The 27,213-nt window shown below is 53.2% G+C and overlaps 2 protein-coding genes across 3 annotated transcripts in view; one reads left to right on the forward strand and one right to left on the reverse strand.

Annotated features, from left to right (window-relative positions):
* Positions 1–8,283, forward strand: part of NELFA (negative elongation factor complex member A) — a 35,869-nt gene extending 27,586 nt beyond the window's left edge. Inside the window, exons 4-12 of the mRNA XM_011970861.1 lie at positions 1,207–1,368; positions 3,362–3,451; positions 4,879–5,009; positions 5,098–5,167; positions 5,419–5,507; positions 6,359–6,470; positions 7,124–7,389; positions 7,542–7,641; positions 7,739–8,283. Of these exons, the coding sequence (XP_011826251.1) occupies positions 1,207–1,368; positions 3,362–3,451; positions 4,879–5,009; positions 5,098–5,167; positions 5,419–5,507; positions 6,359–6,470; positions 7,124–7,389; positions 7,542–7,641; positions 7,739–7,923 (1,205 nt within the window). The 3' untranslated portion in view covers positions 7,924–8,283. The remainder of the gene's footprint in view (positions 1–1,206; positions 1,369–3,361; positions 3,452–4,878; positions 5,010–5,097; positions 5,168–5,418; positions 5,508–6,358; positions 6,471–7,123; positions 7,390–7,541; positions 7,642–7,738) is intronic.
* A 715-nt stretch (positions 8,284–8,998) lies between these two features.
* Positions 8,999–27,213, reverse strand: part of WHSC1 (Wolf-Hirschhorn syndrome candidate 1) — a 106,778-nt gene continuing 88,563 nt past the window's right edge. The window contains exons 18-21 of one of the 2 annotated variants that reach the window (XM_011970863.1): positions 16,420–16,561; positions 15,848–15,954; positions 14,501–14,705; positions 8,999–12,549 (exon numbers count right to left, since the gene is read on the reverse strand). In XM_011970863.1, coding sequence (XP_011826253.1) covers positions 12,278–12,549; positions 14,501–14,705; positions 15,848–15,954; positions 16,420–16,561 — 726 coding nt within the window. In that variant the 3' untranslated portion in view covers positions 8,999–12,277. The remainder of the gene's footprint in view (positions 12,550–14,500; positions 14,706–15,847; positions 15,955–16,419; positions 16,562–27,213) is intronic. The other variant, XM_011970862.1, reaches the window with a different exon arrangement.

Raw genomic sequence — 27,213 nt, forward strand, 5'->3', positions numbered from 1 at the left:
CGCGATCTCAGCTCACTGCAAGCTCCACCTCCCAGGTTCATGCCATTCTCCTGCCTCAGCCTCCCGAGTAGCTGGGACCACAGGCGCCCACCACCATGCCCGGCTGATTTTTTTGTATTTTTAGTAGAGACGGGGTTTCACCATGTTAGCCAGGATGGTCTCGATCTCCTGACCTCATGATCCACCCGCCTCAGCCTCCAACAGTGCTGGGATTACAGACGTGAGCCACTGCGCCCGGCCAAGAACGTCTCTCTTAAAAAAAGAAAAAGCAGTTTGTAGATGGTTTTGAAGAACATGTGTTGATGGGATGCTTGTGCTTCTCTGAGGTTCTCTCCTGCTTTGGACAATTGCCACTGGTTCCTCAGAGCCCAGACGTTGTGCCCCAGCTCCTTCAAGGGCAGCACCCAGAGAGACAGGGTTGTGGGATGGAGACATCGAGGCTGCACACTCCTGCAGGGGCCCTCCTGGCCACCCACCTGCAGGTGGCACCTCTGCCCACCTGTGAGAGCACACACACCACGCAGGTGCCTCTGGAGCAGTGGCCTGGACAGGTCCACCCCACCCCACCCCACCCCCCGCTGGTTCTCTCAGGAGTGTCCCGCAGGCAGAAAGGCCGAGGGCGGTGAACTCTCAGCTGCCTGCCTGTGCTTTTCTCCAGGCGGGACATGTAGCCAGTTCAGGTGGGAGGTTGCCTGTCCCTGTGGGGCAGTTCCTGGGCTCTGAACCCTGGGTGACCATGCGGACTGAGCAAATGGATGTGGGCAGTTTGGATGAGGGCCGGGATTCCAGGAGAGACCACCGGCCTGGTTATCCTTGGGGATGGGAAGAGAGAAGCCCCAGATGGGAGGTCCTTCTTACGTGGGGATGGGATCCGTTAACATTTTATGTTCTAGAAGTGCCTGGAGCCCTCCGGGAATCACTGTACTATGTCCACTTGTGGTTCTCAATATCCGCGGTGCCAGACTTTTTCCAGTTTGCAGCCCTCTCGAGGCACGTCCACCTCTCAGGCGTTCCTGTTCTGAAAACACTCCTGGGTGTTCTGCTGGAGCCGTGGGGAGTCAGTCTCTCGGGGACTCGAAAACAGCTGCAGCTCCCATGACCTAACCCTCGCCGAGGAGGGTGTGGGGCCGGGCAGCCACCAGCTCCTCTCAGCGGGGAGCTCTGTGGCCTGGGCGCCCTAACCGTCGTGTGGTTCTTACCGCGCAGTGGGCGAGTGTGAAGCGTCTGCCATGCTGCCACTGGAGTGCCAGTACTTGAACAAAAACGCCCTGACAACCCTCGCGGGACCCCTCACGCCGCCGGTGAAGCATTTTCAGTTGAAGCGGAAACCCAAGAGCGCCACGCTGCGGGCGGAGCTGCTGCAGAAGTGTGAGTGGCCACGGCCGCCATCGGGCCTTGTCTGTGTAGTTTCCACTCATAGGTTTCTTTAGGTTCTAAGGAACCAAGACTGCCCCTTCAAGATAGCGTTCTGGGCCGGGCATGGTGGCTCACCCCTGTTGGGAGGCTGGGGCAGGTGGGTCGTTTGAGCCCAGGAATTTGAGACCAGCCAAGAAACCCCATCTCTACCAAAAATAGCAAAAAAATAGCGAGGCATGGTGGTGGCGTGCCTGTGCTCCCAGCTACTTGGGAGGCTGAGGTAGGAGGATCACCTGAGCCTGCGAGGCTGAGGCTACAGTGAGCTGTGATCACACCACTACACTCCATCCTGGGTGAGAGTGAGACCCTGTCTCAAAAAAAAGAAGATAAAGTTCTACCTGAAGTTTTTTTTTTTCTTTTGAGACAGTCTTGCTCTATCGCCCAGGCTGGAGTGCAGTGGCACGAGTTCGGCTCACTGCAAGCTCCGCCTCCCGGGTTCAGGCCATTCTCCTGCTTCAGCCTCCCGAGGAGCTGGGACTACAGGCGCCCACCACCACGCCTGGATAATTTTTTGTATTTTTAGTGGAGACGGGGTTTCACCGTGTTAACCAGGATGGTCTCGATCTCCTGACCTCGTGATCCGCCCGCGTCGGCCTCCCAAAGTGCTGGGATTACAGGCGTGAGCCACCACGCCCGGCCAAAGTTTTTTGTTAGAAGTTTATTTATCACTATATTAAACTTTGTGTTCTGAAAACACGCTTTAAAAACTTCAGAATTTAAGCCAGGCGTGGTGGCTTACATGTAATCCCAGCACTTTGGAAGGCCAAGGCCAGCAGATCACCTGAGGTCAGGAATTCAAGACCAGCTTGGCCAACATGGTGAAACCCCGTCTCTACGAAAAATACAAAAATTAGCCAGGCGTGGTGGTGCAGGCCTGTAATCCCAGTTGCTAGGGAGGCTGAGGCAGGAGAATCGCTTGAACCTGGGAGGCGGAGGTTGCAGCGAGCTGAGATTGCACTCCAGCCTGGGCAACAAGGACAAAACATCATCTCAAAAAAAAAAAAAAGAAAGAAATCAAAAACTTCAGAATTTTAGGTTAAAGCATCTCTAATCTCTGTTACCAAATGAACTCTGTGCCAGCTGAGTCCCGCTGTTGGGCACGATGGGTGCCGTTGTGAATGACTGGAGGGGCACCGTCCTTACTGTCACGTTGCTACCTTCTTGAGTGGCCAGTGATCTCAATTTGACTTGAAAGATATTTAATCATTTCATTTAACGTTTTCCCAAAGCACGACAAAGATTACAATAAAATCGTTTTATTTTGAATGGTTACAGAATGAATATTTATAATGTACATCAATACCCCGTTTCTAGAGAATCCAAATAAAAGGCTGACAGCAGCTGTGCGTGGGTCTTGGCTGGAACAGGCAGCAGCCAGGGCCCAGCGCTGTCCAGGAGGCTCCGTGCAGCCCCAGGGGCACCGGGTAGCCCATGAAGGACTCTGCTGGCCCCTTGGGCCCCACCCCACAGTGGAACGCATCCCTTTTGGAGGCCAGCAGCGGCCTCAGGCTCTGCTTTGGGCACTCAGTGTCCCCTGACCCTTCAGCCTCACTGAACCAAGTCAGGAAAATCTCTTCGTTTGTTTCTTCCTCATATTTTTGTGTCTAGACCATGCCTGCTGACCCTCAGCCAGGGGGAGGCCCGGGTCGTCGGAGTGGGCCAGTGAGGCCCCTCAACTCCTTCTCTGCTGCTTCCCCCTGCCGTGGGGTCCTGGGAGGTGCAGCCACAGCCACCCAGCTCCCGAAACTTGCTCACCTGAGTGAGTTTCTGACTTGTTGTAATGTGCGAGCTGGTGTCAGGCCCTGCTCAAAACAGCTGCTCATTAGAGAGAATGCAGTGTTCACGGCTCAGGCCGTCGGATGAATCCGCTTGACAGAGATGCGTTTACAAGGGCCAAGAGCTCTCGCTCTGAGGATCCCTGACACATGTGACCTCTTCCTTCCAGCCACGGAGACCGCCCAGCAGCTGAAGCGGAGCGCCGGGGTGCCCTTCCACGCCAAGGGCCGGGGGCTGCTGCGGAAGATGGACACCACCAGTAAGGCCCCCACCCCGGTGCCGCGAGCCTTGCTTTTAGGGCAGAGCTAAGAGCTTGACCTGGAGACTCGGCTCCCTGTTGGGGAGGTGGTGCATGTGGATGACCCGCAGGCAGCAGTGTTGGGAGCGCGCGGGAAAGCGAAGGCGCCGGGGCAGTTGTACCAGCTTCTCCCCTTGGGGAGCGCCCTGGGAGGGTGCGTGGGTGCTGAGACAGGAAGGCCGGGATCGGAGGACAGCATTGGCCCCTGCTTCTCTGCTGTCGGCAGCAGCTTTCGGCCTTCCCAGCTCGGGTTCTCAGCCCCAAGTGCTGCTCTTGGGTTCCGAGTGTCCCTGGGAGGCTCCGCAGGGAGGGCATGACCGTGTTCCGCTGCCCACGGGGCTGCGCCCCTGCACCCCTCCATCTGCCCTTCCTCATTTGTGCTCTCCGGGCCGGGTGTGAGCTTAAGCAGAATGGACCCTGATCACAGGAATACGGCGTGCCCCTGGGAACCATAGCAGGGCATACTCACCCCAGAGGGTGCTGGATAGTGACCTGGGGGCCAGAGGGCAGGACGGGTGCCGTCCTGTGCTGAGACAGCTGGGTAAACTTGCAGATGGGTGGTGCTGAAAGGGCAGCCTTGCAGGCACCCTCCATGCAGCCCCCGGACCAGCCTGGCTTAGTTTATTTGGGCTCCCATAATTCCACAGTGTTCACATGGGACCTAGTAGAAGGCATCTTGGGTCTGCTGACTGTTGTCCCTGCGTCGGGGGGCCATCCCCAGGTCACATTCCTGCCCACCGCAGCCAAGGTTCCACCTTGCTCTCCTCTGCCCCGCCTGGAGCAGACCCTTGTCTTTCCACCCCAACCAGGCATCCCAGGGCTGGGGCTGCACCTGCTGTCCCAGGGAGGGTGGGCCAGCTGTTGAGCAGTGTGTCCAGCCTGTCCCAGTGTGCTAACGGCATGGTCTGCCGGGCACCCTCTCTCCGGTCCTGGCACCATGAGAGCCATGCATGCCCTGGAGGGTGTGTGTGGGCACTGGTGGGTAATGGCGTAGGCCTCAGGAGCATCCTCGGGACAGCAGGACAAGGCTCGGGAGGGCAGTCCTCGAGCCCAGGCGCCTGGCTTCGAGCCCCTGCCTGTGGAGGCACAGGAAGGAGCCAGAGCTCAGCCCCCCGTGCTGGTGAGAGACTCCACCGGGTGAGATCCTGTGGCTGGGCTGGGGTGCCGCTGTCTTTGGTGTCTTGGCAAAGTGTGAGGTTGTGGCTCGAGGCACTCCCCTGCTCCCTGAGGTCTGGGATTCTGGGGGTCCTGCCCGCTGCCCGCCAGGGATTTGGCCCTTCCCCACTGCAGCGCTAGCCTAGAAGGGGTGGGATGTTCTGGGCTCAGAGCGGGTGGAGGATGTTTGCCGGTCCCTGCTGCTGGCCCTGACAGTTGCTGTCGTCCTCCAGCCCCACTCAAAGGCATCCCGAAGCAGGCGCCCTTCAGAAGCCCCACGGCGCCCAGCGTCTTCAGCCCCACGGGGAACCGGACCCCCATCCCGCCTTCCAGGACGCTGCTGAGGAAAGAACGGGGTGTGAAGGTGGGCCCGTCCCCCAGCTCCTGTGGCGCCCTGAGGCCTGTCGTGCCCTGGTGCTGTCACTAAGGCAGGGCTGTGCTTGTCTTGGCAGCTGCTGGACATCTCTGAGCTGGATATGGTCGGTGCTGGCCGAGAGGCGAAGAGGAGAAGGAAGACTCTCGGTGGGGATTGGGGCCTGCGTGGAGGCGGCAGTGGGGGTCCCTGCGGGCCCTGGCCAGGTGGGGTGGGGCGTGTCCACGCTCAACGGGCAGGGCTGTGCCCCTGTGAGGCTCCTCTTCTGTGGGTGGGCGCCTGCTTTTCTCCTCGCTCCTTGGCGGCCTCTCCTGGGAAGCTGTTTGCTTCCCTGTTGCTGCCCCGAGCTGAGCCTGCAGACGCACCTGGGCACTGGTGAGGACGCCTGTTTTGTCCACAGATGCGGAGGTGGTGGAGAAGCCAGCCAAGGAGGAAACTGTGGTGGAGAACGCCACCCCGGACTACGCGGCCGGTCTGGTGTCCACACAGGTAGGGCTCAGGGCAGCACCCCACGTCTGGCACCGCTGCAGGTGCCCTTCTTGTTCCGATTGTGGCCACTCTAGTGTGTTCTATTGGATAATATGTGTATGTACATATGTGTGCGGTTTGTATTTATGCATATATGTGTATATGAGAGGCAGTGTGGGCCGCATCCTGACATGGTCATCCAACTCAGGCTCCGAGCGGGAACCTGCCCCATGCTTGCTGGATGGGCTGCTGGGGGAGTCCTCCTCACCCCTGTGCCTCAGTGTCCCCTGTCAGGCAGGACTGGTGGAACCTGCCTTGCAGGTGGCCGTGAATGGGCACAGGACAGGCCTGTGGGGGTGCTGGGTGGTCAGAGGCCTCGGTGTCCTGGAGACCAGGCCCTGCCTGCGGGTAGGAGGCAGCCGTGGGGCGCGGCAGGTGCACGGAGGCTACAGTGGGTCGTCTGAGGCCAGGGCCTGGAGGAGGCCACACTGCAGGGTCACTTGGGGATAAGAAGCTCCTTCCTTCCCGTCGCTGCGCGTCTGGGGTTTCTTTACACGAGCCTCTTCCTTTTATATCAGTGCTTCGTGGTAAGAAAAAGCATCACTTCTGTCCTCAGAGATGGGCAGTTTGGGCTCCCCAACCCCTCCCCTCTCCTACACAGGAGACGCTCAGTCCCCAACTCTGCTGGGGCACCAGGAGCCAGGAGTCCCTTTGCCCAGCCCAGGGAGCTCTGGAGAGTGGCCCCCGCCTTCCTGCTGCAGCTTGGGGCGGGGGCCACAGCTTGTGGCGGTGGAGCTCCAGGTCGGGCCGTGAGTTAGCACATGCCGGAAGCATGGCCTCTTCTGGGAGAAACCTTAAACTCTGTGTTCCAGAAACTTGGGTCCCTGAACAGTGAGCCTGCGCTGCCCTCCACGAGCTACCTTCCCTCCACGCCCAGCGTGGTTCCCGCCTCCTCCTACATCCCCAGCTCCGAGACGCCCCCAGGTGAGTCTGCTGGCCCCAGTCTGGAACCAGCTGAGCTACCCACCAGGACATGGCCTTGCCCATGGGTGCTGCCAGGGCTGCGGTTCCCACTCCTGCATCTCTGTTGTCCCCCACCCGAGGCAGATGCCCTGCTTGTCAGCTTGAGCTCCACGACACAAACCAGCTGTTTGCCCTGCCCTGCCCGTCCTGGGCCCAGACAGCTGCCCCAGGACACTGCAGGAAGGGGATGGGGCTGGCAAGGGTCTTCTGCCAGGTGACCCAGCTGTTGTTGCTGGGTAGCCGGGAGGGGAGCCGAGGGCCATCCCCCCTAGATGGAGGGCACTGCCAGGCTCACAGCATCTCAGGCCAGGTCCTGGGCCCCAGGGGCTTGAGGATACGGCCTTCCTCTCTTCCCACCAGTGCCTGCGGTATGGGGACCCGCTGCAGGGCAGCAGCTGGCCAGAGTCCAGACATGTTATCTGCGGGTCTGGAAAGGCCTGAGACCACTGGCCTTGCTCCTCTGACTGGGGCTCCTGGGCCTGTGCCCCCAGGGAGTTCTCGTCAGAGGGTAGCAGGACAGAGAAGGGGAGCTGAGCCTGTCACCTCCAGGAGCACTAGGGTTTGGGAACAGGGTAGGGGTCCAGCCCCCTCACCAGGCCCCGGTCTACCTGCAGCCCCGTCCTCCCGAGAAGCCAGCCGCCCACCAGAGGAGCCCAGCACCCCGAGCCCTACGCTGCCAGCGCAGTTCAAGCAGCGGGCACCCATGTACAACAGCGGCCTGAGCCCTGCCACACCCACGCCTGCAGCGCCCACCTCGCCTCTGACACCCACCACACCTCCGGCTGTCGCCCCTACCACTCAGACACCCCCAGTTGCCATGGTGGCCCCGCAGACCCAGGCCTCTGCCCAGCAGCAGCCTAAGAAGAACCTGTCCCTCACGGTAGGTGTACCCTGGCGGGGCCCACAGGCCACCAGGTAGGTGGTACGGCCCTGGTCACCTGCTGTGGCATGGGGGTGCCACAGTGCCTGCAGGGGGATGCAGGAGGTGGTCCTGGTGGGGCCCTGGTACCCACACCCCTCTCCCCGCTGTAGAGAGAGCAGATGTTCGCTGCCCAGGAGATGTTCAAGACGGCCAACAAAGTGACACGGCCCGAGAAGGCCCTCATCCTGGGCTTCATGGCCGGCTCCCGAGGTGTGTTCATTAGGCAGGGTCTGGGGGCGCACCGGGCCGGGTGGGGGGCAGGCTCTTTGGCCCCAGACACCCACCCAGAAGCCTCTGCTCTCTGCAGAGAACCCATGCCAGGAGCAGGGGGACGTGATCCAGATCAAGCTGAGCGAGCACACGGAGGACCTGCCCAAGGCGGATGGCCAGGGCAGCACAACCATGCTGGTGGACACAGTGTTCGAGATGAACTATGCCACGGGTCAGTGGACACGCTTCAAGAAGTACAAGCCCATGACCAACGTGTCCTAGGGCCACCTGCCTCACAGCTGGCCCTCACTTGGGGGCTCCAAGGGACGATGGCTTTGCCGGCTTAAATTAACCAGACAGCGGACACCTGGCCCACGAGGTCCCCCAGCCACCACCCTGCTGCTGACCCAGCCTGTTTTAAGTTCTAGATGCATTTCTCTGGGGTGTTTTGGGCTTATTTTTAAATTTTTAATATGGGTTCCTTTTTGTGTGATTTAAGACACTTTTTGGACTCAACGTTCCATTTTTGAATGTAGTAAATTAACCAAAAAAGTTACAACTTCCTAATTTTAGTGACAGCTCTGCCTGTTAGACTCTTACTTTTTAAAATCTTTTCTATTTTCCTCGCTGGGGCAGTGCCCTTGGCACGGTGGTACTGGGGGTGGGGCAGGGACACCTGACCACACCAGAGTGTGGAAGACGGCAGGCCTTGTCCCCTGCCAGTGCCTGCCTGGGAGTTTTGTATTCATCTTTTGTACAGTTGTGGACATTTAAGACAGTATTTGGGTACCTATTTTCATTGTAAAACTATCTGAACCATTAAAGTTTAGCTTTTCTAAAGAAAGCCACCATAGCTGTGTTTGGGGCCAGCTTGTCCTCCCTGCTCCGGGGACCCAGTCCCTCCCTAGGCGGCCGTCAGGATGGGGTGGTCCAGGGCTGGGGGCTTCCTAGGACACCCTGGCCCACAGGGTGAGGAACAGGTAGGGTCAGCCCTCGGGGCACTCCCTTGACTTGGCTGCGGGCCTGGGGACCACCCGGCTCAGTCGACTGCAGGGCTGCGGGACAGCAGTGGTTCCTTCTCTCCAGACCATTTCGCCTTCAATGGGAATTTGGGAAGCAAATTATTTCTGAAAGAAGAAAGCATTTTTCCAAAGTCAGTTACGCCTGCTATTTCCAGTATTTGTTATACTTCCCAAGATGGCGCTGCCTCTCCCCAGCGGGTCAGGTCAAAGGCAAAATGACACGGTCAGGACAGGGAGCCCCACCCATTGGAAGCATCAGCGCCACGCCCGATGCTTTGCAATTCAAAGTAACTGGAAATAAAAAATCAAACAATCCCATGTAAAATAAGTTAAGAAAAAAAGCCTTTACAATGTTTTTAATACAAAAATACTCATACACAATTTTCCAAACACAGCTTTCCATTTTAAATGCTATTATTTTCCCCCAACTGGCAAGTCTCAAATCTCTATTTCAGTATATCCCCCCCAAAAGTGAATTTCAAGTTTTTAAGTCTAACTATCAAACCTGGTGACAGCACCCAGTATTCCTAAAAGGAATCTGACCTTATATTGTATGAAGTTTAGACACGAATAGGCACATTTAAGTTTGTATTTAGTTTCTGACAGGGCATTTCACACCTCAACAGGGTCTGTTGAGGCTGTGACACCCCATGGACACAGCATTTTACTCTACTGACTAACAGTCATCAACTACACTCATAGGATCAAGATATTTGGCAACTGACAGTCATTTGCATTAACTTGAATTATAAAACAGGTTTAATTCTTGAAAATAAGGTAGTTCTGGAAGATGGGCACTGCGCACACCGGGGTTTAGAGGTCAAGACAAACACCACGAAGGGAACCCAGACAGCCGCGGACGGGCGTCACCAAAAGAAAGGCTGGCCTGAGGATGGACAGCTGGGTTCTCACTTCGGGTGCCTGAAGAGTTTCCCCCACAGGTGACCACGTTTTAAGCTGCCCAATCGGACATATCCCCTGTGACCACACGCGGGTGGGTATGGGTTTAGGTGCAGATCCTGGTTTCGGATGCCAAGGAATCCTGAGGGATTGGGGCAGTTTTTGTGTTTTGCTTCACATTAATGACAGAATTGGAAGCCGATGATCAGGAAGCCACCGCATCCTCAGAACAAAGCTGGGCAGGGCCGGGAGCCAACCACACCCACAGTCACAGCTGGGGGCCTGGTCAGCGGCAGTGGAGAGAAGCCCTGCAAGCTCAGGGCCGCTACCCCACTGCCTGGCTCCACCGAGTTATCAACGGGTATTCTAGAGACATTCAAAGTTAGTGTTATTTGCTCATTAGTTTAACAGGTTTTGGAAAGGGGGAGGAACCATATTTAAAATTTTTGCAGTATTTCCTTCAGAAAGATCATAAAATAATTTGGAAGTATTATCAAAGCGATTAAAAGTCACAATATTTCACTACTGTCAAACACAAAAATAAGTTAATATCTGCTCCCCAAAGTGCACTGCAAAGCCGATTCTGATGTTTTGACGTAAGCATTATTAGTCCCTTAGCTGCCGGAAAGGATCTTTCGGGCAAGTGACAGCGAGGCCCCGGAGCCTTAGACTCTAAAGGCCAGGGCCACACGTATGTGGGGACACTGCCCGGCCTGTCCCTATAACAACCTTCCAAGTTAGGGCATAAGGAGCAGAAATCTATGAGCCGATCCAGTATTTTCTTCGGACAATTTGAGAGAAGGTAAGAGTCTGAACTGGAAAGCACTCCCACCCCATCTTAACCAGCGAGTGCATCTCAGACGCCACGGCCACACGAGCAAGTCAGTGGCCTCTCAGCTCGTTTCCCCTGGGTCCTCTGTGTAGTTAACTTTGCTGCGGACTGTGATGGGAGAAGGGACAGCCACCAGTCAGTGAAACTTCCAGTCAGTGCTCAGGGAGGCGTGGGACCCTGTAGGCCACACACCCCAAACCCCACGCTTACAGGTCACAAAACCACAGAGTAGCCAGTCTCAGGTCCAAAGACACTGCAGTTTACCAAGGCATAAAAGATGCCACAGAAAATTAACAGGAGCCTCAGCAGCAGTTTTCAAGGGGAGTTTTGTAAACTTCTCTGCAATATGGATGTGTCCTCCTTAGGTTATTTTCAGAAAAGACCATAAAAAAGCACCTGCTACTGAATGTTCTCTCCCTCCTCCCTCCCAGACAAGCAGCCCCTCAGGGCACGTGGGCAGAGGCACACACCGTGCCCCCTTCTCAGGGTGCTCCAAACTTCCCAGGGTCGCGGATCCCTCAAGAAAGAACCAATTCTTACAACATACGTAGTACTCAGATAGGTCTCACTTTGTAGAACTGGACCTTTTAAAAACTAAAGCGAAACCTCACAGGAAAGTGGGTGTCAGACCTGGCCTGGACCAGTGCCCGTGACACACGGGCGGGGCACGCACACCTGCCAGGCAGGCCTCCACCCCCACGACCACACCTCTCAGTGGGTGCCCTGGCGGAGGGCGACTGATCGGCAGAGTCTGCGTCTTCCATCAGCAGATCCCGAGTGCTGACATGGAAGCCACTCTGGGTGGCAGGAGGGCTAGACTCTGGGTCTCTCTGTAGACCCGCGTGCTGTGGTCCCTGGGGCCTGCCGCGCCCTGCGGGGCTCCCTAAGTTGTCACTTCCTGTGCTCTAAGCGCACTGTGGTCTCAGGCCCTGCGGAAGTCACTCCTTTCGCCATGGAACTCAGGGTCGCATCAGTAAAGACACATTTCAGTCGGTGGTGATTTGTGAAACAGGTTTAGCAAAAATATATTGAGAATAAAAATCAGAAACTGGTAAAGAAAAGCCAAATGAAAAAAATATACAAAGTTCTCCCCCAAATGTTGATAAGAACCTAGCGAGTTCAGAAGATAGGCCCAGGTGAGACGCGGCCCAACCCGGCCAGGCCTCGAAAGTGCTCCGCGGGAACTACACGCTGAAGTGGACGTGTTATTGGCATTTCATTCAAATCCACGAGGAGAAAAAACGACGGGAGGAAATCTTACACCACCATTGCTGCCACCACCTGCGTGGCCAGCTTCTCACTAGGATGGAAAAGAAGCATTTCTGAGGAACAATTCACATTAGTACAAAAAAATGATACAGCCATTTCCAAAGAGCAGAGTAATGATCACAATGGCGGTTTCGAGGAATCCAGGGTCAGTCCTCACACGGGCCTTACCCGGCCTCTCCTGAGTGGCGACGGCGCTGAAAGCAGAAGCAGAGCAACGCGAAGCCGAGTTTCTAGCGACCCTCGGGAAAAGCCTACGCTACACATTTCAGAGGAGATTAAAACATTCCATATGCCAATTAACTTTAACCTAAAAAAATAAGAGTGGGAGGGAACCTTGACATTCTGAGAAATTCAAGTGTGGCGGTAACGCTGAGGAGTGAGGCTGTTTGTCCAGGAACGCTGAGCTGGGCTCAGACGGTCATCAGTGCAGACGCAGCAGATGCTGCTGAGGATGGCTCAGTGGTGGGGAGGCGCTCCCTCCCGAGGAGGCCTGTACGTCTGTGTCCTGGCGGCTCGAGCTGGGTCCTCTGGGCCAGTTCATGCTCGCCCTCTCCCGCAGGCAGGGCCGGCCGCCCTACACCGCCCGTGGATCCGGCCAAGCTGCCGCCTGGCGCTATTTGCCCTCCGTGACTCTCCGCCAGCCCCTCCGCCGCCGCCTCTTCCCCTTTGGCTTCCCTGGCTCTGGCGGGGGCTTCTCAGTCTTGGCGCTTCTGACCGATGCCGCCCCTAAGTCATGCTCACAGCAGTAGGACCGCCCGTCCGGGGTGCAGCTGAAGGCTGTCCCGTCCTGGTGCTCCTTACAGAATGAATTGGGGCAGAAGTGGCAAAATGAAGTTGAAGGTTTGCCACACACGTCACAATGATGCCAAGGACATTCCCACTTCCCTGCAACAGAACACAAGATATGAGCACACAGAAGTGACGGAATCACAACTTAAACTTTCTCATGGTTGAAGATGACTTACGACTGTCAGGTCAAATGAACACAAATTAAAATAGTGCTGGCTCCAGCTAACAGGATGGGCAGACAAACTGTCTCCACTGCAGTCCGGGCAGGCTCCCTGGCAGGGCCTGTGGACTCCACAGTACCTGCCAGGCCCCTAAGGACCACCTGTTAACGTCTCTATGTTTCAGCAACTGAGAAAGGAGCTGTGCCGGGTGCAGGAGTGTCCCCCGGCCCCGCGTGGACAAGCAGGGGCTGCTTTGCTCATTTTCATGCGACCTCCCCTCTCCCAAGGGACTGATTTTCAACTTGGGTATTCATCTTTCTGGCATGACTCTGTAAAGGCTCTGTCAGGTTAGGGACCACCCTCTCACACCCATGGCCAACACTTTATCGTGTGTCATCTTTACCATACAAAAGTGTTGTTTTTCACACAAATATCCGAATTCTTTTTTTTTTTTTTTGAGATGGAGTCTAGCTCTGTCACCCAGGCTGGAGAGCAGTGGCACGATCTTGGCTCACTGCAGCCTCCGTCTCTCGGGTTCAAGCGATTCTGCCTCAGCCTTCCAAGTAGCCAACATTACAGGCGCCCGCCAGCACGACCAGCTAATTTTTGTATGTTTAGTAGAGATGGGGTTTCACCATGTTGGCCAGGCTGCTCTCAAACTCCTGGCCTCAAGTGATCCACCCACCTTGGCCTCCCAAAAGTGCTGGGTTTAGAGGCATGAGCCACCATGCCTGGCCTGGATTTTCTTTTTGTAGTTTTTTTGGTTTGGGATGGAATCTTGCTCTGTCGCCTAGGTTGGAATGCAATGGCACTATCTCGGCTCTCTGCAATCTCGGCTCACTGCAACCTCCGCCTCCCGGGTTCAAGCATTTCTCCTGCCTCAGCCTCCCGAACAGCTGGGATTACAGGTGCGTGCCATCACACCAGTCTAATTTTTGTATTTTTAGTAGAGACAGGGTTTCACCATGTTGGTCAGGCTGGTCTCGAACTCCTGACCTCAGGTGATCTGCTCACCTTGGCCTCCCAAAGTGCTGGGATTACAGGCGTGAGCCACCGCACCCGGCCTCTTTTTGGTTTCTTGTTTTGGGTAAGGGCGTTTTAATTTTTCTTCTGTGATTCCACAGTCATGAGCCCCATGGCGACACACTGCAAGATTGTAACGGAGGCAGCTGCACCCTTAGGTGTGAGCCATGATGTTTGTGCAGCACCAGAGTCATCTCACGACCCATTTCTCAGACTGTCTCATCACCAAGTGGAACAAGACGCTACTGTTTCCCACTGGCGCCTGTCATCTCTGAAATGCGTGGTGCTGGAAGGTGGAGCCCACTCTACTTTCCTTCAAACGGAGCCAGATCTGCAGCTCGTCAACCAGCGGCGCCTCCTGGTGCACAGGTGTCTCTGGGGACAGCCTGCCCTGCGCATCCAGGACAGGGGCTCTGGGCCCCTCCATTCCCAGTGTAGTGCAGCCAGGCCAGACCCTTCTGGGCTGCCAGGGAGACGCAGGTGCCAGGGCTGCTGTAGAGGCCTTTCTCCTAGGAGGGGCTTTAGTTCCCAGGGCCGCCTCCTTCCTGGCCGCCCCGCCCCCACAGCATGGATGACAGCCCCAATTCTGCAGCTGGGCCTCGGGCTGCCTGAATCCCTCCTGGAGGTTCCAGGGGCTACCCCGTCACCACATATCTTCTCTGCTCGATGCAGAGATCTAGAATGTGCGGCTGGTGGAACAAAGAAAGGCTCTGCCACCCTGGATCAGGGCCTTTGCTGCATGAGTGCCTGATGCGCCAGCACCCAGATGAGGCCTGGTCAGCAGGAAAAGCGGCAGCAGGAGCCACCATCAGGTGCCTGCCACACAGACACAGCCCCAAGCCACCATGAGGCTGCACACCCACCGAAGGGCCGCTTGCCAAGGCCCAGGCAGGACAGGTGGTAGGCCTTGGTGCAGAACTTGCGGTCACACAGCACCAGCTGCCCGCCGTCGCCGCAGCGGAAGCACTCGTCCTCTGACTGCCGCTTCCCTTCCCCTTTTGCTCTGCGCCGCCTGGTTTTCTTCTTGGTCTTTTTGCCCTTTTCCTCTGAAGAAAGGGTCGCTGAGGTCTAGAGTCAAGAATTAAGCACAGATCACCGGAAAGAATTACACAGGCTGAAGCAAACAGAGAGGGCAGAAGAGCAAGTTACAATCCGGAAACTTCAGAGATCTCTGCAGGTGCCCAACACAAAGAGGGGAGGAGAGGAGTGTCCTCCCCGTGCTCCCCAGACATCCTTAGACTCACTCAACTCAGCGTGAAAAAGCTGAACAAAGACGACGACTAGAGTGAGCTTTGTTGGAAGCCTGCAATGATGCATCTCAGCAGCATCTCAGCAGACACGCAGCTCCAGGATCTGCTGATGGGACCCACGAGCAAAGGAGGCCACCACAGGCGTCACAGTTCCCGCCCACCACCCGGGGTCTCCTCACTGGGAAATTCCACAGGCACGTGCCCTGTGGGTGGCAGTGACCTGAGGGCAGTGACCATCCTCAGCAACAAGGCTGAGGACAGACGCCGGCTCAGGGCCGAGCTGATGCCACTGTCAGGCTTTCAGGCCCAGGTTCTACACAGCACAGGGAAGGGGTGCAAGAGTGCCCCCCCAAATCTCTGTCCTTCCTGGAACCTTGGAAGGTGACTGTATTTGGAAATAGGGTCACTGTCAATGAGATCTGTTAAGATGGGGGGTCACACAGTAGTAGGGTAGGCCCTAAGTCAACAGGACCAGTGCTCTTATAAGAAGGTCAGGTCAACAGTCATGTTCGCAGGGAGAACAGTTGGGCGGTGCTGCCACAAGCCAAGGAGCAGCAAGGGCTGTGGCCGCCACCAGGAACGGGAGACAGGCCTGGGAAAGAGCCTCCCGAGGAGGCTTCGGAGGGCGCACAGCCCTGCCCACACCCTGACTTCAGACTTCTGGCCCCCAGAACTGAGAAACGATATGCTCCTGTTAAGCCCTGCGTCTGTGGGGCATTGTTCTGGCAGCCCCAGGAAACCCTCTCAGTGAGGAACTCTTAACAACTGGCCTTTGTTGAGAGGCACTGTTGTGCCCTGCTTGGGGAGCCATCCTCCCCAGCCCACAGCAGGGACCTCGCTCCCACCTGTTCAGCAACAAGCCAGCCTGGAGGAGGCCACTGTTCACGGTGAGGCACATGTCTCCAGGGGTGTAAAATGCCAACACAGAGCCTGGGCGGAAGGAGGACATCACAGCCTTACCTTTGGTCTATCCCCGAGGAATCCACTGCAATTGGAGGCTCCACACCGACAGACCGTTTTTTCATTGCCCAAACAATCGAGGTTGTAGTTAAAAGTCAGCTCCGTCCCTGGGAGGAGCAGACAGACACCGAATTGGAAACCCCTGCCTGTCTCTTCCAACGCTAAGGGCGTGCATTAGGTCAACAAAATGCTCTGTTATTTTCGTATCTGTACTGGCTTGATCCATGGCCTTTCAATTTTGTTTGGTAAAAGACATTCAAACCAAAAGAGACTCCACATTAGCACCCACCTCCCCCAGAGCCTTTCCAGTCCAGCCCCACGCAGCTCGCAGCAATGGCCACTCTGTCCCCATAGCTGGAGTCCCACACAGGGTCTGGAGCTTGTAGCTGCAGGAATGCCGCAGACGGCAAATAGGCCCACGCGAGTGTCCCCATAGCCAGGAGGAGCCCCACGCAGGGTCCCCACACAGGGTCCCCAGAGCTTGTACCTGCAGGAATGCCGCAGACGGCAAACAGGCCCATGCGAGTGTCCCCATAGCCAGGAGCCCCACGCAGGGTCCCCAGAGCTTGTACCTGCAGGAATGTCGCAGACGGCAAACAGGCCCACACGAGTGTCCCCGTTCACTGTCCACTTGAGGGTCTCACAGTTGGGCTGGCAGCTGTGATTCATAAATCGAGAGTAGTTTCCTTTGGGGCCAGCGTCAATTATACGGTCCTGGAAAGTCAAGCGATATATGAGATCAAGTGTTAGCCATCGTGTTATTTTTAAAGGGAATTTTCACCATCATAAGGCACACTGAACAAGTTGTGTTCCTTGTGGTACTGAAAACCGTGGTGCCCCGTGTCCACTGAGACAGGACACCCCCAAACCAGTCCTGTTTCTCTTGCTCACAGAGGACAGGTCAGGACCACATGGAGAGGACCGAGCCTTAATGAGCGCCCGGAAGGACAGGACAGGGAGCCGGAGCTCCCAGCATCCTCCATGATGGCAAACAAGGGTGCTAAGGTCAACACCAACAGCCTAGCCGAGTGGCACTCAAGGACAAGAACAAGACTCACCCTGGCTGGGTGTGGTGGCTCACACCTGTAATCCCAGCACTTTGGGAGGCTGAGGCGGGCAGGAATTTGAGACCAGACTAGCCAACACGGTGAACCCCCATCTCTACTAAAAATACAAAAAAATTTAGCTGGGCGTGGTGGTGGGCGCCTGTAATCCCAGCTACTCGGGAGGCTGAGGCAGGAGAATCACTTGAACCCGGGAGGCAGAGGTTACAGAGAGTGGAGATTATGACATTGCACTCCAGCCTGGGCAACAAAAGCAAAACTCCATCTCAAAAAAAAACCTCACCCAACCAAAAAACCAGCAAGGGATGCAAAGAAACAATTTGCAAAGAGCAAATACAGGCAAAGGTGGAGAAATGCAGATCAAAGTGACAGTGAGCTCTGACTTTGCACCCATGGCGCTGATGTCACGTTGGCTGAAATGAGGGGGTGGCCACAGGGCTGTCAGGAAGGCTTTCGAGACAGCAATCTGATAAAGAGCCCTGGGAATCACAAATGCAAGCACAATGTGGCCTAGAACTGACCCACTGAAATCCAGGTGCCTGGAGGCCAAAGGCAGGAACTGGAGACAATATATCCACCCAGCAGGGGACGGACAGCCCCGGCCTCCACCCGAGGAGCCACCAGATCCACCACACAACCGCGTGGGGGAAAATCAAAAGGCCACATAAAGCATAATAGTCATGTGTTCACGCAAAACCACGTGTGTGAATAGAGATAAATACAGGCATACGGACATCTATAAGCTAGCTGTCTCATGGTCCCAGGAAGCAGTAGGCTTCGGAGTCACTATTCACACGCCACCTCTGACACACCTGCCCATGCACCCAGCCCTGGTGCAATCTCCCAAGGTGCCCCTGGTCTGGGACCGCTGGCCCCCTGTCCTTTCTACATACCCACACAGGCCATCCCTTTAAAACCAGAAATGGTACCAGAATGTGGTTTTCTGCAAGGTGCTTTTCACAATAATGAAATACACTAATCAACCCAGAGTGCCACTCTTCAACACCTGCATGACACCCCCTAACACAGAAGTGGGGGTGCTCATCCGCCCTCTGCAGATGCTTTGTCACGACGCGCTGAGCCGTGGTGCTGACGTGCACATTGGCATGCACATCACTTCTGCAGGACACCAGGGACAAGGACAGCATGGGGCATGCACCTGGGACATGCCACCAAAGCCAACAATGACAACCCCAGCCTCTGACGCCTGGCAGCACCATGTCTAACCTACATTCCTACCATTACCAGCAGGGCCCAGTGCCACTTCCTTCTTATCAGGCCAATTTTCATCTGTGGGTTGCCTGCCATGTCTTGACCCTGTTTTATTTATCTTAACTGATTTTCAGATAGGTGTTCCCTAGATATTCCAAACATCAGACCCCTCTATAACGTGTTGGCCGGGCACGGCGGCTCACACCTGTAATCCCAGTACTTTGAGAGGCCAAGCATCACTTGAGGCCAGGAGTTTGAAACCAGCCTGGACAACATGGTGAAACTCTGTCTCTACTAAAAAGACAAAAATTAGCCAGGTGTGGTGGTGTGCACCAGTAATCCCAGCTACTCGGGAGGCTGAGGCAGGAGAATCACTTGAACCTGGGAGGCAGAGGCTGCAGTGAGCTGAGATTGTGCCACTGAACTCCAGCCTGGGTGACAGAGTGAGACTCCGTCTCCAAAAAAAAAAAAAAAAAAAAAAAAAATGTGTCGAAACCTTTCCCATCGCTTCCCAGCTCCCAAGGGAATCTTCCCTGCGCAATGCCTTTTCTCACAAAGCTGCAACTATTTTACCATTTTGCTTCATGCATTTTCGGTTTGCTGAATAGTTGCATGCAGCTTTTCCCACCACACAGATTATAACATCCATCTCCCCCTCTCCTAGCTATTAATCCATCTGGAATTGGCCTTCGTAAGTGGTGTGAGGGGAGGCATCAGTGCGTGGTACGTGGGCTGCCCAGCCCTGGCTTTGGCCACACTCCCCCCGGCCATCCACCTGGGTTTGGGCCCCGCTGGAGTCACAGGAACACCATGGGGAGCACTGTCACCCCCAGGGGACGCCCACCTTTCCTACAGTAAGGCTTCAAGATAGAGCACTGGCTAGACCTGCAGATCTTTCCTTCTACGTGGACTCTGAAGTTGCCTGTCCAGGTATATTTAAATGTTTTTGCTATTTTTATTGCGCTTACAACGAGCTTGCACCGGGGAAGATTTCCACCCTCACAGCCTCTCCTTTCCCAGCTGGGACATAGCCCGTGTCACCACTCGTCCATGTCATCTCTCGTGTCCTTCAGTGACACTGCCAAACTTTCCAAAGAAGCCTGCTGCATTCACATACATGCATCAACGCTCTTTGTGGCTGTGCATACATGAGGAGGGTAGAGGAAAACCTGTGGACCGAGCCTCTCTCTGTTGTCACTACAGCTCACATGAGGCCATCACCAAACACAGCCGTCTCATTCTCCAAGAGACACCATTTGCCTCTTGCTGCTTTGCTGCAGCCTTAGGGGGGACAGGAACGGCATGAGCGTCCTGACTTATTTTCTTTTCTTTTTTTTTTTTTTTTGAGGTGGAGTCTCGCTCTGTCGCACCAGCTGGAGTGCAGTGGCCGGATCTCGGCTCACTGCAAGCTCCGCCTCCTGGGTTCACGCCATTCTCCTGCCTCAGCCTCCCGAGTAGCTGGGACTACAGGCGTCCACCACATCGCCCGGCTAGTTTTTTGTATTTTTTAGTAGAGACGGGGTTTCACCGTGTTAGGCAGGATAGTCTCGATCTCCTGACCTCGTGATCCACCCGTCTCGGCCTCCCAAAGTGCTGGGATTACAGGCTTGAGCCACCGCGCCCGGCCGCGTCCTGACTTATTTCTGAACCGGCCACAAGTGTCTGGCTCACCAAGCATCAGCTGGCAGCCGCTGATGTCCTTTAGCAAGGTAAGCATAGTTGTAGTCCTGGTTTCTTGGGAAGTTTTCGTCAGGAATAGGTTTGAATTTTCTCAAATTATCTTCTGGTGTTCACGAAAATGACCCTGGATTTGTTTTCCTCCTTTACCTACTGACAGGGTGGCTAAGCCCTCCTTGCGGTCCTGGGGTAAACCCCACTCGGTCACAAGGAACTGCTCTTCATGCTGCTCAGGTGCGCTCTGCCGGCTGGCACACACCCTCACAGGTCCCAGGCCCCTCTTCCCATGTTCACACACATTTCCACGCCCTGGCTCGGACCTCACGCCTCAGTACGTGTGTCTCTGAAAAATACACAGCACTGTTGTGGGTTTGTAAGAAGAGATTTACTTATTTCTATTGTTTGTTTTGTTTTTTAATTTCTGAGTCTCTGCTTGGTCTCTAAACACTTCCTCCAGTATATTCTGTCCTTCTTTTTGACGAGATGAATTCATGCTCATCATCTGTCCAGAATCTCTGCCTTCAACTAAGAGGCGAACTCACCGTCAGCTGTCTTCATTGGCCTTTCTCCTGGATCCCACAGGCTAGTGGGAAGGCCCTAAATTTAGGGTGCATCTCATCCCCAGTGGTGGCTCTGGTGTCAAAAAAGCCTTCTTCTGTGTCACTGAAAGTGGTGGGGCCTGAATTCCACCTGGTCTGAGAACAACTCCTTTCTTCGACTCTACCTTGGCATACCTTTGCCCACAGTTGTTTTTTTAATTGAGACAGGGTCTCCCTATATTGCCCAGGCTGGTCTCGAACTCCTGGGCTCAAGCAATCTGCCCGCCTCAGCCTCCCAAAGTGCTGGGATTACTGGTGTGAGCCACTGAGCCCGGCCTGCCCACACTTTTATTTTTAACCTTCCAGAATCTTTGTTCCTTGCATGCTGCAGAGAGTTCGGTTTTATGATCCAATCTGGAAGTCTTTTAAGAAGTAAGTGAGCCCATTTCCTCTTTCCAGATATGCTGGGCACAGTTAGAACACATTCATGTCTTGCTTGTTTCTATGGGCTTTCAGCCTTTCACTGTGAGGCAGAGGGGCTGCTGGATCTCCTGCTGTTGGGGACTCTGTCCTCTCCTATTGGCGGCCCTTTACGTGATCCGTCATCCTGCACGCCCACATGTAACGTCCCGGACACCCTTGCCCCTGCTTGTGCACACTGAAATCAGCCGGGATCCCCTCCCTCAACTGCCCCTCAAGCCCAGCTCTCATCAGCGGCATTATCTTCATGCTCTCCTTTGCTCCAGAACACACCTCAGCTTCTGCTCCCATCTGACTCAGCGGCTCTGGCTCACCAGTGTTGGGGATGAACTTACCCTCCTTTCTCCCTGCTCCTCCACTGCCCCTTCTGGTGGGGGCAACATGCTGAGTACGCTGCTGCCACTGTCCATCCTGTTGCTGGAGTTTCACCTGATTCTGCTGGAGGCTTAGAGCTCATCTCTTAGCAGTTGACTCAGGAAGGACGTGTTCCTTTAATTCTCTATGCTCCAACCTGCATCTCTGTAGTCGTTACACCCAGAGAGTCACATGGCTGAATGGACACCCCTGGCTCATTCCATGGAGCCTACCCTGTCCGGGGCACTGGGTTCTGCCATGAAGAGCCTCCGGCTGGCCCTATTTCTCCCCTTAGAAGCAATTTAGGTTTTTTTGTTTTGTTTTGTCTGCCTATCTACAGGATTCTTGGCTGCATCCAGTAATCCTATTTATGATGTTGCCCAATCTGACTCAGCCCCGCTGAACCACTCTCTGGCCTGCTTGAATGCACAGTGCCTCTCCTCAGCAGCCTCTGCCCAAGGCGCCACTCTCATCCTTCTCTCTCTCCTTCCTACCTTCCTTCTCTCTCTCTCCCAGGTTCTTTCAGCTGCACTCTGCTCACTCCCCACATCCACCCTCGTGCAGTCCTTGTGGTTCCTACTCTCTAGTGTGTTCTTGAGGTTTAGGCTTTGCTTAGAAAATAATTTTCTTTTCCTTGTTTCACTCCTGAGTTCTACAAGTTTCCAATCTAGCTCTCCTTTCTGCCTGGCTATCTCTGAATCCTCATATTCAAAAAATTTGTGATGAATATTAGGGTATAACTTTTATCTGCTTTGTGATAAAAATTTTTCTAAGTGGCTTTCCTCCATCTATAAGGAAGTTCTGCTGTTTTGGGTCAGGATTTTGTTTTAGAGACAGAATCTGTTGCCCAGGCTGGAGCACAATGGTGCAGGACCTTGGCTCCCTGCAGCCTCAGCCTCCTGAGCTCAAGCGATCCTCCCACCTCAGCCTCCTGAGTAGCTGGGAACAACAGGCACATGCCACTGTGCCCAGCTAATTTTTATTATTATTATTTTTTAGTAGAGACAAGGTCTTGCTGTGTTGCCCAGGCTGGTCTCAAACTCCAGGCTGGCCTTAAGCAGTACTCCTGCCTTGGTCTCCCAAAGTGCCGGGATTATAGGCACACGCCATTGCACCTGGCTGGGGTTTTCTTACATAACCTTTTCATCATTCTCTGAACAAGCTGGATTTCCTGGAGCGGGTACTGGCTGGATCCCAGGTTTGTCTCACTGCTGTCGGCTTCATGGAGGTCTCCTCACCACAGAACCCAAGTCTCTGTGGACCCTCAGAGCCTTGGGTCCCTTTCTCTCTGCCTTCCAGAATGTTGCCTTCCTTTTGGAAGGTGATCCTTTCAAAGATGCGTCATCTCTTCTTCTCAGGAACTCCCCATGCCTTCTTTTCCCACTGCTCCCTTTCAACTCTCAGCTCTGCTGGGAGCAGGCCCCCAGTGCTTGCTCTGGCTGCCAGGCCACACTCACACATCTCTGCACTCCCTGTGCTCAGGCGACACTGCAGGTCTCCAGCACTTTTCTCTGCTTGTTGGACTTCAGTGGACGGGTCTGTTTGTCCCATAGTTTCAGTGAAGATGTACTTTGTGTACATTTTTTGTTCTGGAAGTGAGCAGCTGCCATCTGCTACCAGAATCCTATGAATAGATTTGTTTGGCTGTGAATCACATTCTCTTAGTTTTTTCTTTGAACACTACCTTTAGGATCTTTCCAAACTGTCAGATGTGCATCTCATCTAATTCTTCCTCTCCATGCTGTCTCCTGTGTCTCCTCCACTCCAATAACTACAAACATTAAGGCCTGTGGGAGCCTTTCCTTGTTGTTACTATGTACTAACCCTAATGTGAATCTTAGTCTTAACTTATACATTTAAACCACTTACATATATTGTGGTAATTGATATTTTGATTTTTTTTTTAATCTGTACTTTCTAATTACTATTATTTCTCCTTCCCCCATCTTCCTCCCTCAGGTTCTACTAAATTGACTTTTCCTCACTCTCCTTTTTACCCTTTAATGGTGTGGAAGTTACACCTTCCACTTCTATTCATTTAGCAGTTTCTCATGTAGATGTCACATGTATACTGTGACGAAGTCTAAGGTTAATAAATCTCTTCCCTCCACCCTCACAAAACAAGCAGCTCACCCTGGCGTCACCACACTCCCGATGCTCCCTGTGACCGTCAGTGTTCAATGCCTCCTCCTTTTCATCTTCCTTCTTCCTGCCATGCAGTCATCATCATCCACCATAATTTGACACAACCTGACTTATTTAAGACATATCCACACACCCACAAACTTGTCTGTTCACCTTTACTTCCTGGATCTCACATTTAACTTCTGACATTCAATGTTCTGCTTCCTAAAATATCTCATTATTTCGTTCAGCTAAATTATATTGATGGTCAGCTCTCTCCATCTTTGTCTGAAGTCATAGATAAGCAGGGCCCTAGAATCCGAGGTCTAGGGTTATGTTCCTTGGTGTGTAATTCTTTTAATATGCTGCCAATTTGGTTTGCAAGCACAGATGCTCCACTTGAACCTGTCCCAATTTCTCTCCCAGACAGTATCAAAGAACTGAAATTTCCCAGATCACCCATCCTGACAATAAGACACCAGACTGACTACCTGCTGCCTGTTGACCAACTCCTGTATAACCACTTGAGTCAGCTGCGAAGACGGATTTGAGGCTGGTCTCCCGTCTGATGTCACCCACGTGAAAGCCCTTCTTCTCTGGCAATACTGACTGCCTCAGTGATTGGCTTTCCCTGTGGTGAGAAGGCAGACCTAGGCTGGAACCTCAGTGTCTGGCAACACTTACAATGGGGCTGTGTCCCAATAAACCCACTGTTAAGTTGGAAATATCTTTTTTTTTTTTTTTTTGAGACAGAGTCTCACTCTGTCACCCAGGCTGCAATGCAATAGCGTGATCTCAGCTCACTGCAATCTCTGCCTCTTGGGTTCAAGTGATTCTCCTGCCTCAGCCTACTGAGTAGCTGGGATTACAGGCACCCACCACCCAGGCAGCTGGGATTACAGGCATGCCCAGCTAATTTTTGTATTTTTAGTAGAGATGGGGTTTCACCATATTGACCAGGCTGGTCTCGAACTCCTGACCTTGTGATCTGCTGGCCTAGGCCTCTTAAAGTGCTGGGATTACAGGCATTAGCCACTGCACCCAGCCTAAATTGGAAATACCTTAAGTCACAAATGCATTTAATATACCTAATCTACCAAACATCCTAACTAGCCTGCCTACATTAAATGTGCTCAATTACACTGGCTTACAGTTGGGGAAAATCATCTAACATAAATTTGAATGTCCCATGTAATTTACTGAACCCTATACTGGAAGTGGAAAACAGAATGGTTGTATGGGTACAGCTTCCACTGAATGGGTATCATTCTCACGCCATCATAAAGTCAAAAAAATCGTAAGGCAAACCGCCCTAAGTTAGGGGCAGCCTGTATTTTGGTGATTTTTCCATCAATGTTCATACGGGACATTGGTCTGTAGTCTTTTTTTTTTTTTTTTTTGAGGCAGAGTCTCGCTCTGTCGCCCAGGCTGGAGTGCAGTGGCGCAATCTCGGCTCACTGCAAGCTCCGCCTCCTGGGTTCACGCCGTTCTCCTGCCTCAGCCTCCCGAGTAGCTGGGACTACAGGCGCCCGCCACCTCGCCCGGCTAATTTTTTTGTATTTTTAGTAGAGATGGGGTTTCACCGTGTTAGCCAGGATGGTCTCGATCTCCTGACCTCATGATCCGCCCGCCTCAGACTCCCAAAGTGCTGGGATTACAGGCTTGAGCCACCGCGCCCGGCCTGTAGTTTTTCTTGTAGCGTCCCTGTCTGGCTTTGGTATCAGGGTAATGCTGGCCTCATGGCATGAGTTTGGAAATGTTCCCTCCTCTTTAGTTTTTCTGAAAGAGTTTCAGAAGGATTGGTATTAGTTCTTTTGTAAGTGTTTGGAAAAATTTATCAGTGAAGCCATCAGATCCAGGGCTTTTCTTTGTCGGGAAATTTTTTTTTTTCTTGAGACAGAGTCTCACTCTGTCACCCAGACTAAAGTGCAGTGGCACAATCTCGGCTCACTGCAACCTCCACCTCCCAGGTTCAAGAGGTTCTCCTGCCTCAGCCTCTTGAGTAGCTGGGATTAGGCACAAGCCGCCACACCTGGCTAACTTTTGTGTTTTTAGTAGAGATGGGGTTTTACCACATTGGCCAGGTTGGTCTCGAACTCCTGATCTCAAGTGATCCACCCAACTCAGCCTCCCAAAGTGCCGAGATTAAAGGCGTGAGCCACCATGCCCAGCCTGTCAGGAGATTTTTAATTACTGAGTCAATCTCTTTACTAGTTATAAGTCTATTCTGATTTTCTATTTTTTTCATGACTTAGTCTTGGTAGTTTGTTTCTAGGAATTTGTCTATTTCATCTCGGTTATCCAATTTATTGGAGTACCGCTGTTCACAGTACTCTCTTATAATCCTTTTTTATTTCTGTAGAAGCAGTAATAATGTCTTCACACACCCAGTTCTGATTTTAGTTATGTGAGTCTTTTCTCTTTTTTCCTAGTCCATCTAGTTAAAGGTTGGTCAATTTTATTGATCTTTTTAAAGAACCAACTTTTGGTTTCATCGATTTTCTTGAATTTTCCAATTCTCTATATAATGTTATAACTTGAATTTATACAAGCTGAACTTTAATAACATAAAAACCCTGCTCCTTTACAGCTCTGTCCCCACCGTTTTCAGTCACTGATGTCACAAACTCACATCTTTATATACTGAGTGCCCTAAAACACAAGCTGGTAATTAATGAGTAAAACTAGTAATGCATGAGTAGCTTAAATTATACAGAAAACAAAATGTTAGAATTTACAAACTAAAATTAAAATACCAGCTTTTAAACTAGTAATTGTTTTATAAATGTATATCTCTCTTTTTTTTTTTTTTTTGAGACGGAGTCTCGCTCTGTCACCCAGGCTGGAGTGCAGTGGCCGGATCTCGGCTCACTGCAAGCTCCGCCTCCCGGGTTCACGCCATTCTCCTGCCTCAGCCTCCCGTGTAGCTGGGACTACAGGCGCCCGCCACCTCGCCCGGCTAGTTTTTCGTATTTTTTAGTAGAGATGGGGTTTCACCGTGTTAACCAGGATGGTCTTGATCTCCTGACCTCGTGATCCGCCCGTCTCGGCCTCCCAAAGTGCTGGGATTACAGGCTTGAGCCACTCTCTTTTTTTTTTTGAGACGGAGTCTCGGTCTGTCGCCCAGGTTGGAGTGCAGTGGCATGATCTTGGCTCACTGCAAGCTCCGCCTCCCGGGTTCACGCCATTCTCCTGCCTCAGCCTCCCGAGTAGCTTGGACTACAGGCGCCCACCACCACACCCGGCTAATTTTTTAATATTTTTAGTAGAGATGGGGTTCCACCATGTTAGTCAGGATGGTCTCGATCTCCTGACCTCGTGATCTGCCCGCCTTGGCCTCCCAAAGTGCTGGGATTACAGGTGTGAGCCATCACGCCTGGCATTTATGTATGTCTCTTAAATCATGTAGACAACAAACGAACGAATGGAGTTATAAACCACGTTACAACAATACAAACTTTTATAGCTGACCATGTATTTACTTTGAGATCTTTCTTCTTCATACAACTTGTAGTTACTGTATAATGTCCTTTCATTTCAACCTACAAGGCTTCTCTTCATTACCTCTCTTGACCATTACTTGCAGGGCGGGTCTAGTGCTAAAAAACTTCTTCAGCTTTTATCTGGGAATGTCTTAATTTCACCCTTACCTTTGACAGACAGTTTTACTGCATATAAGAGTCTTGGTTAACATTTTTTTTTCTTCTTTTAGCACTTTGAATACATTGGCCCACTGCCTGTAGGCCTTCAAAATTCCTGATGAGAAACGTGCTGATAATCTCCTTGAGGATCCCTTGTGGTATGGTGTAGCTTATTCCATCTTGAATTGTCATCCCCAGGTGTTAAGGGAGGAACCTGGTGGGAAGTGACTGGATCATGGGTCAGTTTCCTCCATGCCATCTCAAGATAGTGAGTG

Source organism: Mandrillus leucophaeus, unplaced genomic scaffold (genome assembly GCF_000951045.1).
Source record: "Mandrillus leucophaeus isolate KB7577 unplaced genomic scaffold, Mleu.le_1.0 Scaffold98, whole genome shotgun sequence".
NCBI classification, from domain to species: domain Eukaryota; kingdom Metazoa; phylum Chordata; class Mammalia; order Primates; family Cercopithecidae; genus Mandrillus; species Mandrillus leucophaeus.